The sequence below is a fragment of the Panthera uncia genome (assembly GCF_023721935.1).
Source record: "Panthera uncia isolate 11264 chromosome A1 unlocalized genomic scaffold, Puncia_PCG_1.0 HiC_scaffold_17, whole genome shotgun sequence".
Taxonomy (NCBI): Eukaryota; Metazoa; Chordata; class Mammalia; order Carnivora; family Felidae; genus Panthera; species Panthera uncia.
The window spans coordinates 111,445,854-111,460,366 of NW_026057577.1; the positions used below are offsets into that span (position 1 = coordinate 111,445,854).

A 14,513-nucleotide genomic window follows, 5' to 3' on the forward strand; every position below is an offset into this window, starting at 1 on the left:
AAAAAAAAAAAAAAAAAAAAAAAAAAAAAAAAAAAAAAAAAAACAAGCCGGAAACCTTGAATTCAACCTCACACCCGGGTGCTAGGGCAGGGTGCTAGCTAGGTCAGGTGTGTTAAGATAAAAAGGTGACAAATAGTTACGTGAAATTCCCGGAGACCCCGCGGCTTAATTTACACTTCAGGAAGTCCAACCTTACCCATCCCCCAATTCACTCTTTTTTATTCTTTCTCAGGAAGAAACAGTTAAACACGGAATCGTTCCTGAGAATTAACGCTGCTCACTAATTAAAAGAGCAGATTCTAGAGCCCTGAATCTCGGGCTGGGTTCCACAATTATGGAGTGTTTGAGTTTGGGTAAGTTACTCAACTTTTCTAAACCTCAGTTTTCTCGATTGAACGGGAGAATAAAAAGAACTACCCATAGAGTTCTACAATCAGCATGACAAGTGATCGATAAAAGGTGCCGCAGCCGATGGTGAAAAGCAGCAGCAAATGGAACTTCATAGACTCCGGGGAGCAGGTGGAAGGGCCGTTTGGAGAGGCCAAGTCCAACGCCCTCCTTTTACCGACAGGTGAAGTGTAGCCGGGATAATAGGGAAGGGACTGGCCCAGAGGCACACAGGGAGTCAACGGGGAGAATTCCAATTTAACAGCGGACACTCTGGCTGGGGAGGTTGGGAGTAAAGGCCGGGAAAGGTACAACCCCGATTCAATCGACGCTCGGGGCTGAAGAGTTGCCACCCCTGAGGAACGTGACCTCCGCTCTTCCCACCTTCCTTGGCCTGGCAAGAGGGCGCGACTGTGTGCCTCAGTTTCCTTCTCTGTAGAATGGGGCCGTGAGCGCCCGATCGGAGCAGCCGAGAAGCTTGGTGGATCAGCTCGCGCCCTTCCAGCCCACAACCGTCCTTCCAGCTCGCTCGTCTCGCACTACCCTCAACCCTCCACTCGCGGCCTGCTTCGCTTACCTGCCTTCGGACGCGGCACTCGAGGCCAGGAGGCGCTGCACCAGCCGGCGGACCGCCCACACTGACCGCGCGGCCATATTCCCGAACCCGGCTGACGGAGGCAGCGCAAGCGCACTTGCTCCAAACGACGAGATGCGTAGATGCCACTCTTCCCGGCAGCCTTCGCGGGCTCTCCCGGCCTAGGGTCCGGGTCGCGAACGCCACACTTCCGGCTGTCTTTGTGCGCCGTGCTCGTGTCCATCCGGTGTCCCCGACGGAACGCGACATTTCCGGTCCCCCGCGCGTGGGGCGCGTAGGGTGGGTTCCTGTTGTAGGACTCAGGCTCCGTGTTCGTCGAGAAATCCGCCGGGAACACGGGGGATCTCAGCTGTACCCTCAAGGGGCTTACGTAAAGTTGTAAACAATAAACGAAGGCAAACGCATTAAGTCAAAATATGACCGGTGTTTAAAGGTGAGGGGCGTGGTGTCACGGAAGCCTGGAACATGATGTGGCCGAGTGTGGGCAGTTGCCCCCAGAGGGAAAAATAGTTGAATTGAAAGCTGAAGGATGCGTAGATGCAAAGAGGAGGAAGGTGGTTCAGGTAGAGGTAAACAGCTTTTGCAAAGACCCAGTCAGTAGGGAGAGTACATTGCGAGTAATGCGCTGAAATATTGGAGGGAAGAGGGGCAACACAACACAATTAGCGGAACAGATCACGCGAGGGATTTAAAAAATTGGAGCCCGACTCCCGCATCACTCTTACTGCTTTCTCCCCTTCCAATTCCCTTGTTTTCTGACTTTATTATGTTTTTAAAATGCGTTTTCTCATTTCCCTTCGCTAGAATGCGAGCTCCGTTAGGGCAGAGATTATCTTGTCTATTTCCAATGAACGGTGGAACAGTGTCCTGGTGTAGTTCAAAATTTTTTTGTTGAATGTGAACTTGAGTCTTACTCTGATTGCAGTGGGGACATGTTACAAAACCTTTACATGTGTAACGGGGGGCCTTGACTCCCGTATGACAGATTGCTGGATCTAAGCAGAGAAGTAGGGAGACAAGCTGTTGGACTAGTCCATTCAAGGGAGGGCTCTATTTTGTCCTGGGGACTCCTTAATAGACCTTTGTAACCACCCTATCTGAAGTAGCTACTCTTTTAGGTGTGTTGGGCACGTTTTTGTTTCCATATTAGTATTTCATTTGTTTTCTTTCTGTTCTCCCAACTAGAGTTTGAGCTTCATGAGGGTCCACAGCTGTGATTTCTGACATCTGTCTAGTACAGTAGGTGTACATGGTAGGTTCATACCAGGTGTTTGTTGAATGAATGAATTGTTGGTGTCAGTGGAGATAGGAAGAAGTGGAAGAATTTGAGAGAAATTTAATATGGAAAATTGACAAGATAGACTGGTGATTGGGGTTGAGGGCACTTGGACTTGCTAGACTAGTTACTGCACAGTCCCCAAGGTAAAAACAACAACAACAACATTATTTAAGGAATGGGAGGTGTGTCCTCATTCTAAGTCTTCACCATAACATGGTTTACTTGTACTGCAGCTATTTGGGTCAGATTTTCTCTCTCCTGGTCTGCAAGTTCCTTGAGGACAGAGCTGGAGACTTTTGCATCTTTATATTCTATCCAAGGCCCAACTCAAATGTGTTGTAACCAATACCTTATGTCTCCTTTTCGTCTCAGGAGAAGAGCAGCATGGGTGCAGAAGGGATTATGATCCCCTTTACATTTGAGAAAACTGAGGCTCCGAGAGGTTGGTACACCTGCTCAGGGTCCCCGACTGATCCAGGGACGTCAGAAATCTGATAGTCCCCACACTTGGGGCAGGGTCGGGAAGGATGGAGCTTCAGCTCCACCCTAGAGCCGTGAGCCTATACCTTGAAAAAAACAAAACGAGGCATTTTCACAGACAAGGACTGGCCTCTGTGCTTTAGCCATTTTGTTTGCACTCTCTTAGCTGATTGACTTAACATCAAGGCTGCATACGTGCGTCCATTCGTTCATCTAGGTATTAAGCGCTAGTGTGCTTCTGAATGCTGCAGTTCGGGGGTGGGGGGCTGGGGGGGGGTAAGACATGAAGGAAATAGAACCTTGGAACTCAGAGGAAGGGTTGCTGGCTCCAGCACCTCCCAGCCGTGCGCTCCTGCAAGTGACATAACCCCTCTGGGCTTCACTTTCCCCACCTGTGAAAACTGGGATGCCAGAAACTGTCGCACAGAGTTTTAGTGCAAACTAAAGGGATAATGCCTGGAAAAGTGATCAGGTAGCGCCAGGACTGGCTACATAATTTAAAGGGCAAAAGGGGCACCTGGGTGGCTCAGTCGGCTAAGTGTCGGTCTTCAGCTCAGGTCATGATCTCACGGTCCATTTGTTTGAGACCTGCACTGGGCTCTCTGCTGACTGCGCAGAGCCTGGAGCCTGCTTTGGATTCTGTGTTTCCCTCCTCTCTGTTCCTCCCCCGCTCACGCTCTCTCTCTCTCTCTCAAAAATAAACATTAAAAAAAATTATTAAGAGGGCAACAGCAGCGCCTTAAACCAAACTCAGGGCTCTACTCATCTTTGTGACTGCACCGGTTGTGTGCCCGTGAAGCTGGCCTTGGCTGACACAGTACCTGATGCATGGAGTACTCGATAAATGCTTATTATTAATTCTGTGGTGTTCCCCCCCCCCCCAACAAGTCGCAAGATCTATCAGTGGGAAAAGATGCTCAACCCCAAAATAACACACTGAGGACACACTGAGGATGTAATTGGAGTATTTGGTGTCATTCCAGGATCCACATTTTAAAAAAGAACATTAACAATCCAGATGATGTGAGCTCCTTTCTCGTTGAAGATATTTAAGTGGAATCTGGATGCAAACTGTCAGTTATGGATTAGTTGCCTTTTAGCTTTTTGGTGGCTGTAATAACCATATACACATCATTTCTTCAGTAGAAAGAACGCAGAATTTTTAGTCAGACATTTGTTATCTAGCTAATAATGAAAGCCATTATTGACTGAGGATTTCTTGTTTCTCAGACAGTATGCAAAATGCTTCCCATGTATTATCTCATTGAATCTCCCCAATAGTCCTGGGAGGAAAATAGAACCATTAACCTGGGTTTCACAGGTAAAGAAAACAAGAATCAGAGAGGGCGAGTGACTTTCCCAGAGTCACCAGCTGGTCAGTGGCAGAGGCAGGGCTCAAACCCAACCCTGTGTAGATCCAGGCTCATAAGCCCTAAGCCTTATGCTTTGCCACTGGCCAGCTGGATGATTTTGGTCAGAGTTATTTTCCCTATTCTGGTTCCTGGCTGTCTCCAAGGGTGGTAAAGTTTGGATAAGGCACACGTTTGTAGAGCCCTAGGTAGGGTAAAGTGTGTGAGACCTCCATCAAAGTGTCCAAAGGCTGTTCTGGGATTTCCCTTCTCTCTCCTTGAGCTAAACTTGGAGCTCTTAACAGTTAACTGGTCTTATCTGTTTTTGGAAGGAAATGTAAAGACCTCAATAGCGCCTATAGTGTTGAGAAGGTAGCGAGTGGCACAGCAAGGAGACTGCCCCAGACTTGAGGTCCTTGCTTCCCCATAAAAGTATCAAGTGTAAGTAAAAGGCACTATGGCAGAAGTAAACCACTGTCCTCTGATTCTCCCTGATGATTTTACTTGATAAACAGATAAGGAAGGGCAGACCAGGGAGAGCCTCCAAGTGCAAAATAAGGATAAAGACATAAAGAGCATCACTTGGATTTCTAACCATTGCTCCTGGAGCCTGAGTGTCACATGAAGTAGGTAAAGGACTTGACCGACCACAAATGGCCCCACCCTACAATGCCTGCAGCATCCTGGGGACGTTAGAAACCAATGTTCCCATCACTCTCGCTAAGAGCACAAAGTAAGTCAGCTGCTGAACCTCCCCTTGCCTGCTGCATATCCGATCTCTAATATGAAAACCACTCCACTGTGGGGTTCTGGTAGCTGCATCTGCCTGGTTGTAAGGCACAAAAGGGCTGAGTGCAGAATTTGCATGTCGTCTATAGCTTTCGTCCACCTTTACGTAGGCAGGGAAATTCTATTCATAGTTCGGCCTATTTATGTTGTCCAGTGGTTGTCGGCAATGCCCAGCATGAATCCAGTAGGCCCATGTGTGATCAGCTGATCAAGTCTTGTCTCTGTGCTGTACCACCGGCTTCAGCACTGTCTTCCTTTGCCCTGAGGCCTGGGAATGGGATGCTGAGAATGGGACTTATTCACGTGTGCTTTCGTTCCTTCTTCGGAAGAGAGGGCAAAGACGTTTCACAAAACCTTTGTAACCGTGCGGATTTCTGTCTCCCTCCACCCGTTTTCCACCCTCTGTGAAGTTATAAGGACACTCTCCGTGTCCCTCTTCCCTTCTACTTCTTCCCTCCCCATATCCCCTAGAATCATGCAGACGATAAACGCTGGTCTTTTGGGTGCCCTGGAGAGTGGGGGGCTACTTCGAGTCTTTTGGCATCTCCTGGTGAAAAAAGTGTTTCCAATGCAATCTTGTATTTCCTTAGGAATGAAATCTTCACCCTCTTTCTAGGTCTTCTTCATTTCCCATTCCTGAAGGACAGAAAGACAAGACAAATCAGTTTGCTGAATGTTCTATGTGACTTGCAGGATAAAAACATTCTACTGCACCTAATTATATAAAGATCTCCGCGGACCAGATTAGAGAGCCATGGGTCCTAGTCTCACTCGCGCTCTGTAGCCTTGGGTAAGTCATTTCTCCACACTGGGGCTCATCTTCAGGGGGGCCCAAATATCACAAAGTTTGTCTTTCTCAGACAAGGAAACTGAGGCCCATAGAGAGGAGAATGGGGACAACTTTTGACTCTAATGCTGTTCCACCGGACCTTGGTGTGGAGGAGGAGGCTGATGAGAGAGAAACCAAAGCAGTTTGGTAAGGAAGGGTGAAGGCAGGGGGCTCGCAGGGCTCCATTCTTTCCCCTGGAGCTGTGTAGGGGTTCATCTGAGAGGGATACTGATGTCTTGGCCAATAGTGAATGGCTTTTTACCCCTAAATGATGCAAAAGGATTTTCAGCCAGCTCTGGAGGTGATGGTGTGAACCAGGGTTCACAGGGATGGTTCGAACATTCTTGCTAGGAAGATTCCCAGATCCCACCCTGCTCTTCCCCCAGTGTTCACCATCTACACCGCAGTTGCCGAGGGCAATGACGGGAATAATCACCCTTAATTCCTTTCTTTTCCTCATCCTCCACATCCTCACCAGGAAATCCTTCGTCTCTACCTCCAAAGCCATCCACTTCAAATCACCCCCACCAAACCTTTCTCATCTCTCATCTAGGTCTCTCTTGTCCCCTTATCAGTTCTCACCATTGTTCCAGAACGGTCTTTTAAATACGTAATTGGTCTCCAAAAATTTTTTGCCCGGAACTTGCCAGTGACTTTCAGAATGTTAAAACAAAATTCACAGTTCTTTCCATGGCTTACAAGGGTCAAAGGGAAGCGAACTGGCCCACAGGCCATGTCTGGCCCGCTGCGTGTTTTTGTAGCACCCATCAGCTTAAGAATGGTTTTCACATTTTTAAATGTGCGGAAAAAAATAAAAAATAAAAACAGTAACGGTTTTTCTTGACATGTGAAAATTTTATGAAGTTCAAACCTCAGTGTCCATAAATAAAGTTTTCCTGGGACACGGCCATGTCCATCTTGTTTACATGTTGTCTGTGGCTACTTTCCTGCTATAACAGCAGAGCTGAGTCATTTTGGAAGAAACTCTGTGGTCCACAGGCTCTCATATATTTACCATCCGGATCTTTATAGCAAAAGTTTACTGATATCTAGCCTAGATGATCTCGCCTCTGGCTGGTTACTTCTCTAATCTTATGTCCTAATGCTTGGGTGTTTGATTTTCAAGTCCACAATTTCTTATGCCCAGTTCTGAAATCCAGAAATCCCTAAAACCAAAATTTTTCTAAAGTGTTTGGGCACAAACTCAACTGGTGGCAAAACCTGACCTGAACTGATATGAGGCTGTTTATAACCTATTTATTCTACAGGGGGTGAAGATTCATGTGCCTTGTAAAATTTTTAACGTGTTTGCTTACAGGGGACCTCCTGAGAATTTGTTAGAGTTTTTCATCATACTCAGTCTGTGTACCGTATTACCTTTCTAAAATCCAAAAAGTTCTGTAGCACAGCTGGCCCCAAGATGATCAGACTGTGGGCCAGTATCATGGAGGGAGCCCTGGACTTGGAATTGGAAGAGGTGGGTTGGCAGCCCAGCTCTTGCAATGATGCCCTGCATAACCTTGGACAGGTCTCTTCACTTCCTGCTCATCGGTTTCCTCACCTATGAAACAGGGCCTTTCCTGTCCCCAAACCCACTGGAGGCTCAGAAACCAGAAAACTGAGCTTGTTAGAACTGTGTGTTAAGAATGAGTCAATAGGGACCGAACGAGATTTGAGGACCTTCTCAGAGCAAACTTCCTGAGTTTGCGTGGATGTGCTGGCATTTCTCCGCCTTTCTAACTAGATGATGTTTTGGCTTTTGGTGAGGTTCCATCGGAAGGCTGCCCGGTGTCTGAATTTTAATTAGCTGAGCTATTGCTTGCTATACCTTGGCTTTCTGTAGCACCCTTCCTTGGTTAGAGGTTACGATGGATGGGCTTCTCTTCCTCAGCTCAGAAATACAGTTGACAGGGAGAGGTTGCTCTGAGGCACTGTTCTGGGCTTTATGCGCAGTTTCCTGTTGGTGACAAGAAGCAGTTACATAGGTGAGGTCTAGGGTGGCTACCCACACCTGGCTTGCCCTCTAAAGAACGCAAATAGAGTATTTGCAAACGTGCAAATAGCACAGACATGCCGGCACCAAACAGGGTGAGGGGAGGAAGACGCTTGAGGGCCTCGGAATAAAGGGAATGACGTCTAGAACTACTGAGCCCTCACGATGTACCAGGCATTGCGTGGATTAGCTCCTCTAGCCTTTCCAAACCTATGAACTAGACGCTAGTATCGGTCAAACTATTTTACAGATAAGGGAAATGGCAAGGTCGGGTCACTGCCCGAGGTCACATAGCTGGCAAGTGGGAGGGCCAGGATTCGGACCCTACAGCCCTCTCTCTTAACCTCTGCCCTGCATTCCTTCCCATTTTGTTGGTTTGTTTTAATGTTTGTTTATCTTGAGAGAGAGTGTGCGCGGGTGCACGTGTGAGAGTGGGGGAGGGGCAGAGAGAGGGAGAGAGAATCCCAAGCAGGTCCTGTGCTATCAGCGCAGAGCCCAGTGTGGGCTCGATCTTGCGATCTGTGACATCGTGACCTGAGCTGAAATCAAGAGTCAGCCGCCCAACCTACTGAACCGCCCAGGCGGGTGGCCCTCGTTCTCATCTTCTAGAGTGCTGTCACCTCTTAAATCTTCCAGATAGTTGCTTAGTACCTTACTACGATGTGGTTCCTTAAGAGTGACATATTAACAGCTAAGCCTGCAGGGAATTGAGAGAAGACTTCTCTTTATCTCCAAAGACCATCAAAAGGATCAAAAGTAGGGGCACCTGGGTGGCTCAGTCGGTTAAGCGTCCAACTCTTGTTTTTGGCCCAGGTCATGATCTCATGGTTGTGGGGTCGGGCCTGTGTCAGGCTCTGTGCTGGGTGTGCGGCCTGCTTAAGCTTCTCTCTCTCTCTCTCTCTCTCTCTCTCTCTCTCTCTCTCTCCCTCCCTCCCTCCCTCTGCCCCTCCCCTGTTTGCTCTCTCTCTCTCTCTCAAAAAAAATAATAAGTAAAAATTTTTTAAACAAAGGCTCAAAAGTAGTGGAAAAGCCCCCTGGGAAGTGAATTTCAGGGCACACTAGTGGGAGGAAGCAGCTGGGATGAGTGAACCACTTCTAGCTCTCCCACCGGGCCTCAGTGAGTTTGTCTTTGTCCTCTGAGCTCTTCATCTGGAAATGAGGTTGGAAAGTCCCACAGAGAGGAAGCACAGGGGCAGACAGCGTGGCTTCAGACAACAACAGTGAGAACACCGTCCCCAGTGACAGCTCAGACTTAGACAAGTCTCTCTGCATCTCAATTTCCTTGTCTGAAACCAGGCGTAACATTTACTCATTCGTCAAACATTTGTGGCCCTCCTACTGTTTTTCAGACTCTAAAGGGCTAAGGCTATAAGGACAAAACAGCCATAGTCCAATTTTTTTTTAATAAAAATACAATCCCGTGGGGGGAGACAGACATTAGACAAGACACACACACACACACACACACACACACACATATCCATATAATATGTATACGCACATTGTGGCTAAGTGCTATGGGAAAGGATAACAGATGAGCCCACTGGTACTTTAGACCAGCGGTTCCTAAATGGGGGCAGTTTTGCCCTTCCGGGGGACACTTGGTAATTTCTGGAGACATTTCTGGTTGTCAGCTGGGTGTGGAGCTACTGGCGTCTAGTGGGCAGAGGCTAGGGATGCTTCTAAACATCTTACGATGCATATGGCAGTCCCCTATAAAAAGAATTACTGGCCCTAAACGTCAGTAGTGATGGAGACCCAGGGCAGCCACGTTCTCCCTGAGGAAGTCTCATTCAGGGTCAGAGTATCTGCCTTGCAGGGTTGCCCGGAGTGCTGGAGATAATGGATGCAAACCCCTGAGGACGGCCCCGTACCCTGGGGACCCTGAGAGAGGGCACGTGTACCGTGGCTAATACAGGGCTCCGCGTCAGACTTCCTGGATTGGGAATCCTGTCTCCCACTTAACTGAGTGACCTTGAGTAAGTCATTTGACATTGCTGACCTCAGTTTCCTTGTACATCCAATGGCACAAATACACATAGCACTACGTCACAGGACTGCTGTGAAGATGATGAGGTCACGCAGGTTCAAATGCTATACTGGCCTATGTTACTGTTCAACACAAGTTTGCTCTTCTTCAATGTATCATAGCTATAATTATCAATAACCCAAAGGCTACTTCTAAGATCACACTCAGGATAAAAAGTCAAATGGCAGATAGGCCTGAACTTGCTCCAGGAGCCCCCTCCCTAGCCGTGCCACCTCCTCTTTGGGATCGGGTCTTCTGGCACCTTCCCTCCGCTTTGAGCCTCCATTTTCCCATCTGTAATTGAGCCTAACTCCTACCCACAAAGAATGATCCTGAAGATCTATAGCATGTGAGGGTGTTAGGGAGCAGCTGCCCCTGGCACAGAAGGGCACACACTCACCCCACTCTTGGTCTTGCCGCTCACAGAGAGCCCCAGGGCCGGGCCTCCCGCCAGGGACTGCTGCAAGCGCTCCTTCACGGCCACCAGCCGCAGCTCCAGGTCAATCCGTAGCTCCTCCTTTGCCCGACACTCAGCTTCCAGGGTGGCCACGGCCTCCTCCAGGACCTTTAACTTCGCTCCTGGGTCCAAAGACATCAGTGAGAAACGGCTGAGCCTGGCTTGAAGCATCAGGGGCTTCGGCAGGGCCTCTGCTTCTAGTCTGCCCTGTGGCTTTCCCAGCCCTTTGTCCCCATTAAGAGATGGACTTCCGGCCTGGGGTGCTAGCTCCGTGCGGGGTTGTGTGGTTTTTACCTGCCCTGTACCCATTTCCCCACCTTCTCGATACGGAACCCTGATTTTCCACAGGAAAACCACCTTCTCCTCCCATTCCCTATAGTTTGGATAGTGCTGACCTCACTTTTAGTTCAGGGGGTTGGCACATAACCTAGATCTGGCCCATAATCATAATTCCATTTTCTGGTCACATTGATTGGTTTAGAGATCAAAGTTGGTCTAATCAGAGGGAATCCTGAGGCTTTTGTGGGGTCTGCTGGGAAGAGAAGTTCTCTCTGCTGGGGTGGCTGGGAGGATTGGGTGAGGGGTAGAGCTGTGCAGCCATTATGCCACCATGAGGCCACACAGTGAAATCAGCATGGAGGAAGGCAGAAGCAAGAATTAGAGAAATATGCTTCCTGGTGACATCATTTAAATATCTGGACCTTGCTATACTTGATCGCTCAGTTTTCCAATTACATTTTTCTTTTCTTCTTTTCTTTCTTTTCTTTTCTGTAAGTTCTATGCCCAACATGGGGCTTGAAATCATGATCATGAGATCAAGAGTCCCATGCTCTATTGACCGAACAAGCCAGGCACCCTGATTTTTTTTTTTTTTTCCATTTCTAAGCCAATTTGACTTTGGTTTCTCTTACCTGTAACTGAATTATAACACAGGGCTTTACATTGACCAGGGGTTCCAGTTTGCTGCTTATTCAGTCTAAAGTAGCAACCCTGTATTCGTATCTTTTTCATGCCAAGAGTTGCAGTAGGCCTTACCAGGTTTAAACGTTAGCTCCATTCATTCTTTGCTCTGAGACAAATAGGAGGCTGCACTGGAGGATTTTCCAGTAATGGTGAATTCTTTCCATTCATTCATTCATTCATCCATCCATCTATTCAGTAAACACTTAGCGAGTGCTTACTACGTACCAGGCACTGTTCTTGCCCTTGGGATATCAGTGAACAAAACAGGCAATGTTTGCCTTTATGAAGTTCACATTTGTGTGTGTGTGTGTGTATGAGAGAGAATAAACAATACATTAAAATAATAAATAGAATAAATAATCTAATATTACAAAGTGATGGGTTACAGAAAAAAAAAGTTGAGCACAGTAAGGAGGACAGTTAGCCTGCTCCAAACTCTTGTTTTGACTCTTAGAAAGTTTTGTATATTGGGGCGCCTGGGTGGCTCAGTCAGTTAAGTGGCCGACTTCAGCTCAGGTCATGATCTCATGGTTCGTGAGTTCGAGCCCCTCAACAGGCTCTGTGCTGACAGCTCAGAGCCTGGAGCCTGCTTTGGATTCTGTGTCTCTCTCTCTCTCTCTGCCCCTCCCCTGCTCAAGCTCTGTCTCAGTCTCAAAATAAATAAACATTAAAAAAAATAAAAAGTTTTGTATATTGAGACCACACTGCTTTCCTATGCTTCCTTCCACAGATTCTGGTTCCTGGCTCCACAGAAGTCTTAACCTTTAAGCTAGAAGTTCTCAGTTAGGTTCATGGATTTTTAGGCAATCTAAGGGTGAGTTGTGAGGGCGCATAAGCTCTTGGCTGCTGCAATTGTCTGTAACACTGTGAATTGTGGGGTTTTGTTCCCTCCTTATGAAAGGGTCCATAGGTCCCATCAGATTCTCATGGGGCTATGTGACCTTGGATATATTTTATAAAGGACAAAGACCTCTGTTCTCTCAAGCATGTGTGTACCAACCTCAGGCTGAAATTATGCCAAACTACAGCTACAGGGAGAATTCAAAAGAAACGGCGGAAAGTGGGGTGCAGAGGAGCCCAGAGCAGCCTGAGTCTGCAGGGGTTATGGCCCTGGATTTTCGAAGAGGACCCTGGGAACATGTCTCTGTCCATCAATCCCAGAACCAGGGCCAGTGTCTCACACAGCTGGGTGTTCAGCACATCCGTGAATGAGTGAATTAATGTGAGGCTCAAAACGGTATCTCCTATTTCCTTGATTCTAAGTCACACTCTGTTGTCACGTGTTAACATTTCTAAAGTCAGACCAAATTTTGCTACCTTAAGTGTACACATTTTTGTGATGCGTCTTCATTCCCTTACCCCAAATCAGTAAATTGATGGCACTTAAATTGGCCCTTAAATAGACACTTAAATTGATGGCACTTTCATTAGGAAGGATGATGATGATGATGTTGAGGAAGAGGTGGAAGGAGGATAAGGAGGAGGAAGAATGGGAGGAGAAGCCCACTTGTCCTGGATAACCAGGTGACCTCTGCCATGGGAGGTGTCAAGGTCCAGCCCCACCCCCCACCTTGAATGCTCAGGACGCACCCATGTAGGTACCTGGGTTGTTCCGAATGGCTTCCTTCAGCTCCCTCTTCTCCTGCCTCAGTGCCATCAGCTCTGTCCGGATTGTCTCCTTCTCTTTTTCCAGCCTCTCTTTTTCTACCAGGTACCTCCGGGCATCTTCCTCAGCTCGGTTCTTACCGTACTTGTATTGATTGGCACCTGCAGAGATAGAAGACAGGAAAAGGCCCCCATTCCTGACCTCTGGTAAGGGTACCTGGGTGACCTTGGTGTCTTTCTCAGCCCCAACTTCTCCATCTGTAAAATGGGAATATTTAGATCTAAAAAGATAAATTTGGTGTGAATCCTCCAAGGAAATAGGAGCAAAAGGGAGGCAGGAGAGCACAGAGACTAGGAACAGGGCCTTTGGAATGAGGCAGACCGAGGTTTGTGTTCTCTTTTGCCCTTTACTAGTTGTGTGACTTTAGGGCAAAAGTGAACAGTGGTGTTTTGTGCCATGCCCTGGGCCTTAGTTTCTGCATCTGTAAATGTGGATATTGATCAAATTGGCCTCTTAGCATTGTGCTAAGTTTTGAATGAGATAGTTCATGAAAAATACTTAGTACAGTATCTGTAGAAGTGCCTAGTAAATGTTAGATGATGATAAGAAACAAATTTTTGTGATGTATAACACACTTTAGCTTTAAAAGGGCGTTTTACAGTCAATTCTCAGATATATGTAAGATAAGGAGACAGGTACATATAACTCAGATCCATAGAAAATCAAGGAGTTGGGCTAAAGTCAGGCATTGCCCATTTTATTCCTGAAAAATGGGTTGGGGGAGCGAGGGGCCCCAGGAGTCTGTTGGAGGCTCTACATTATGGTGGACAATAACAAATAATTATGGCAAAAATTTATCGAGCATTTATTATATGCTAAGCCATTGACATGCATTTCCATTTAATCTACATAAAAACTTACTATTATTAGCTTTATTTTGTTGGTGGGGAAACTGAGGCACCGAGATGTTAGGTCTCACTGTTAATGATGGCAGAGCCCAGTTTGAGCCCAAAGGGTCGAACTCCAGGGTCCGTGTCATGCATTTACTGCTCTAGCTGGAGTGATGCCATAGTCTAACCTCTCAGGGAAATTTTTATTTATTTTTTTGCTTCAGACAGTCACACACAGCCCTTTTAAGTTGGTGGGTGTGGAGTTTGGAGCGATTCCCATGGTTACTAATAATTGGGGGTCTTTTCTCTCTAGCTCTTGTAGGGATCGCAGTGGTCCCCCAGTGATGCATGCAAAATTCAATTCCTGTCACAATGGCCCTGATCACAAATAAAGCATGGAGGGCAGAGAAGGGGACCCATACTTCCCCCAACTTGCCAGATACACAATGGCATCCCAGGGGAGTTTTCTCCCAGACTTTTGGATTCGATAGACTGGGAAATAAAAATAAATGGGTAGACCAGCAAAATGGTGTCAGTGTTGTATCAGATAAGGACCTTAAAATCCCCAACCACCATCTGTTATTCCCAATATTTTATAAAATAAATAGTACCTCAACATCTCCAGAGTTGGAAGGACACAAATACAGAGGAAAACAGTCATTTACACTGAACAGATTGAGCAACCTCACAAGAGATCCCAAGCCAGAACTGCCTAATGAAGCTGTTCCAGGATTCCTGACCCACAGAAACTGTGACGTGACTCATGTTTACTTTTGGAGCTAGTAAATTTTGGGTAATTTATTACCCAGTAATCGGTAGCTAATACATGACCTTGGGCAAGACCCTTCTCTTTAATGTTCTTCAGCT

The 14,513-nt window shown here is 47.1% G+C and overlaps 2 protein-coding genes across 4 annotated transcripts in view; both read right to left on the reverse strand.

Annotated features, from left to right (window-relative positions):
* The window catches only part of GRPEL2 (GrpE like 2, mitochondrial), a 12,902-nt gene extending 11,654 nt beyond the window's left edge, over window positions 1-1,248 (reverse strand). For all 3 annotated transcript variants that reach the window (XR_007461456.1, XR_007461457.1, XM_049648052.1), the window contains exon 1: window positions 965-1,248. Coding sequence is in view for 1 of the 3 variants with exons in the window: in XM_049648052.1 (XP_049504009.1) it covers window positions 965-1,041 (77 nt within the window). In the remaining 2 variants the exon portion in view is untranslated. The remainder of the gene's footprint in view (window positions 1-964) is intronic.
* Window positions 1,249-3,689: 2,441 nt separating this feature from the next.
* Window positions 3,690-14,513, reverse strand: part of AFAP1L1 (actin filament associated protein 1 like 1) — a 62,276-nt gene continuing 51,452 nt past the window's right edge. The window contains exons 16-19 of the mRNA XM_049648037.1: window positions 12,753-12,917; window positions 10,131-10,309; window positions 7,537-7,665; window positions 3,690-5,515 (exon numbers count right to left, since the gene is read on the reverse strand). Of these exons, the coding sequence (XP_049503994.1) occupies window positions 5,492-5,515; window positions 7,537-7,665; window positions 10,131-10,309; window positions 12,753-12,917 (497 nt within the window). The 3' untranslated portion in view covers window positions 3,690-5,491. The remainder of the gene's footprint in view (window positions 5,516-7,536; window positions 7,666-10,130; window positions 10,310-12,752; window positions 12,918-14,513) is intronic.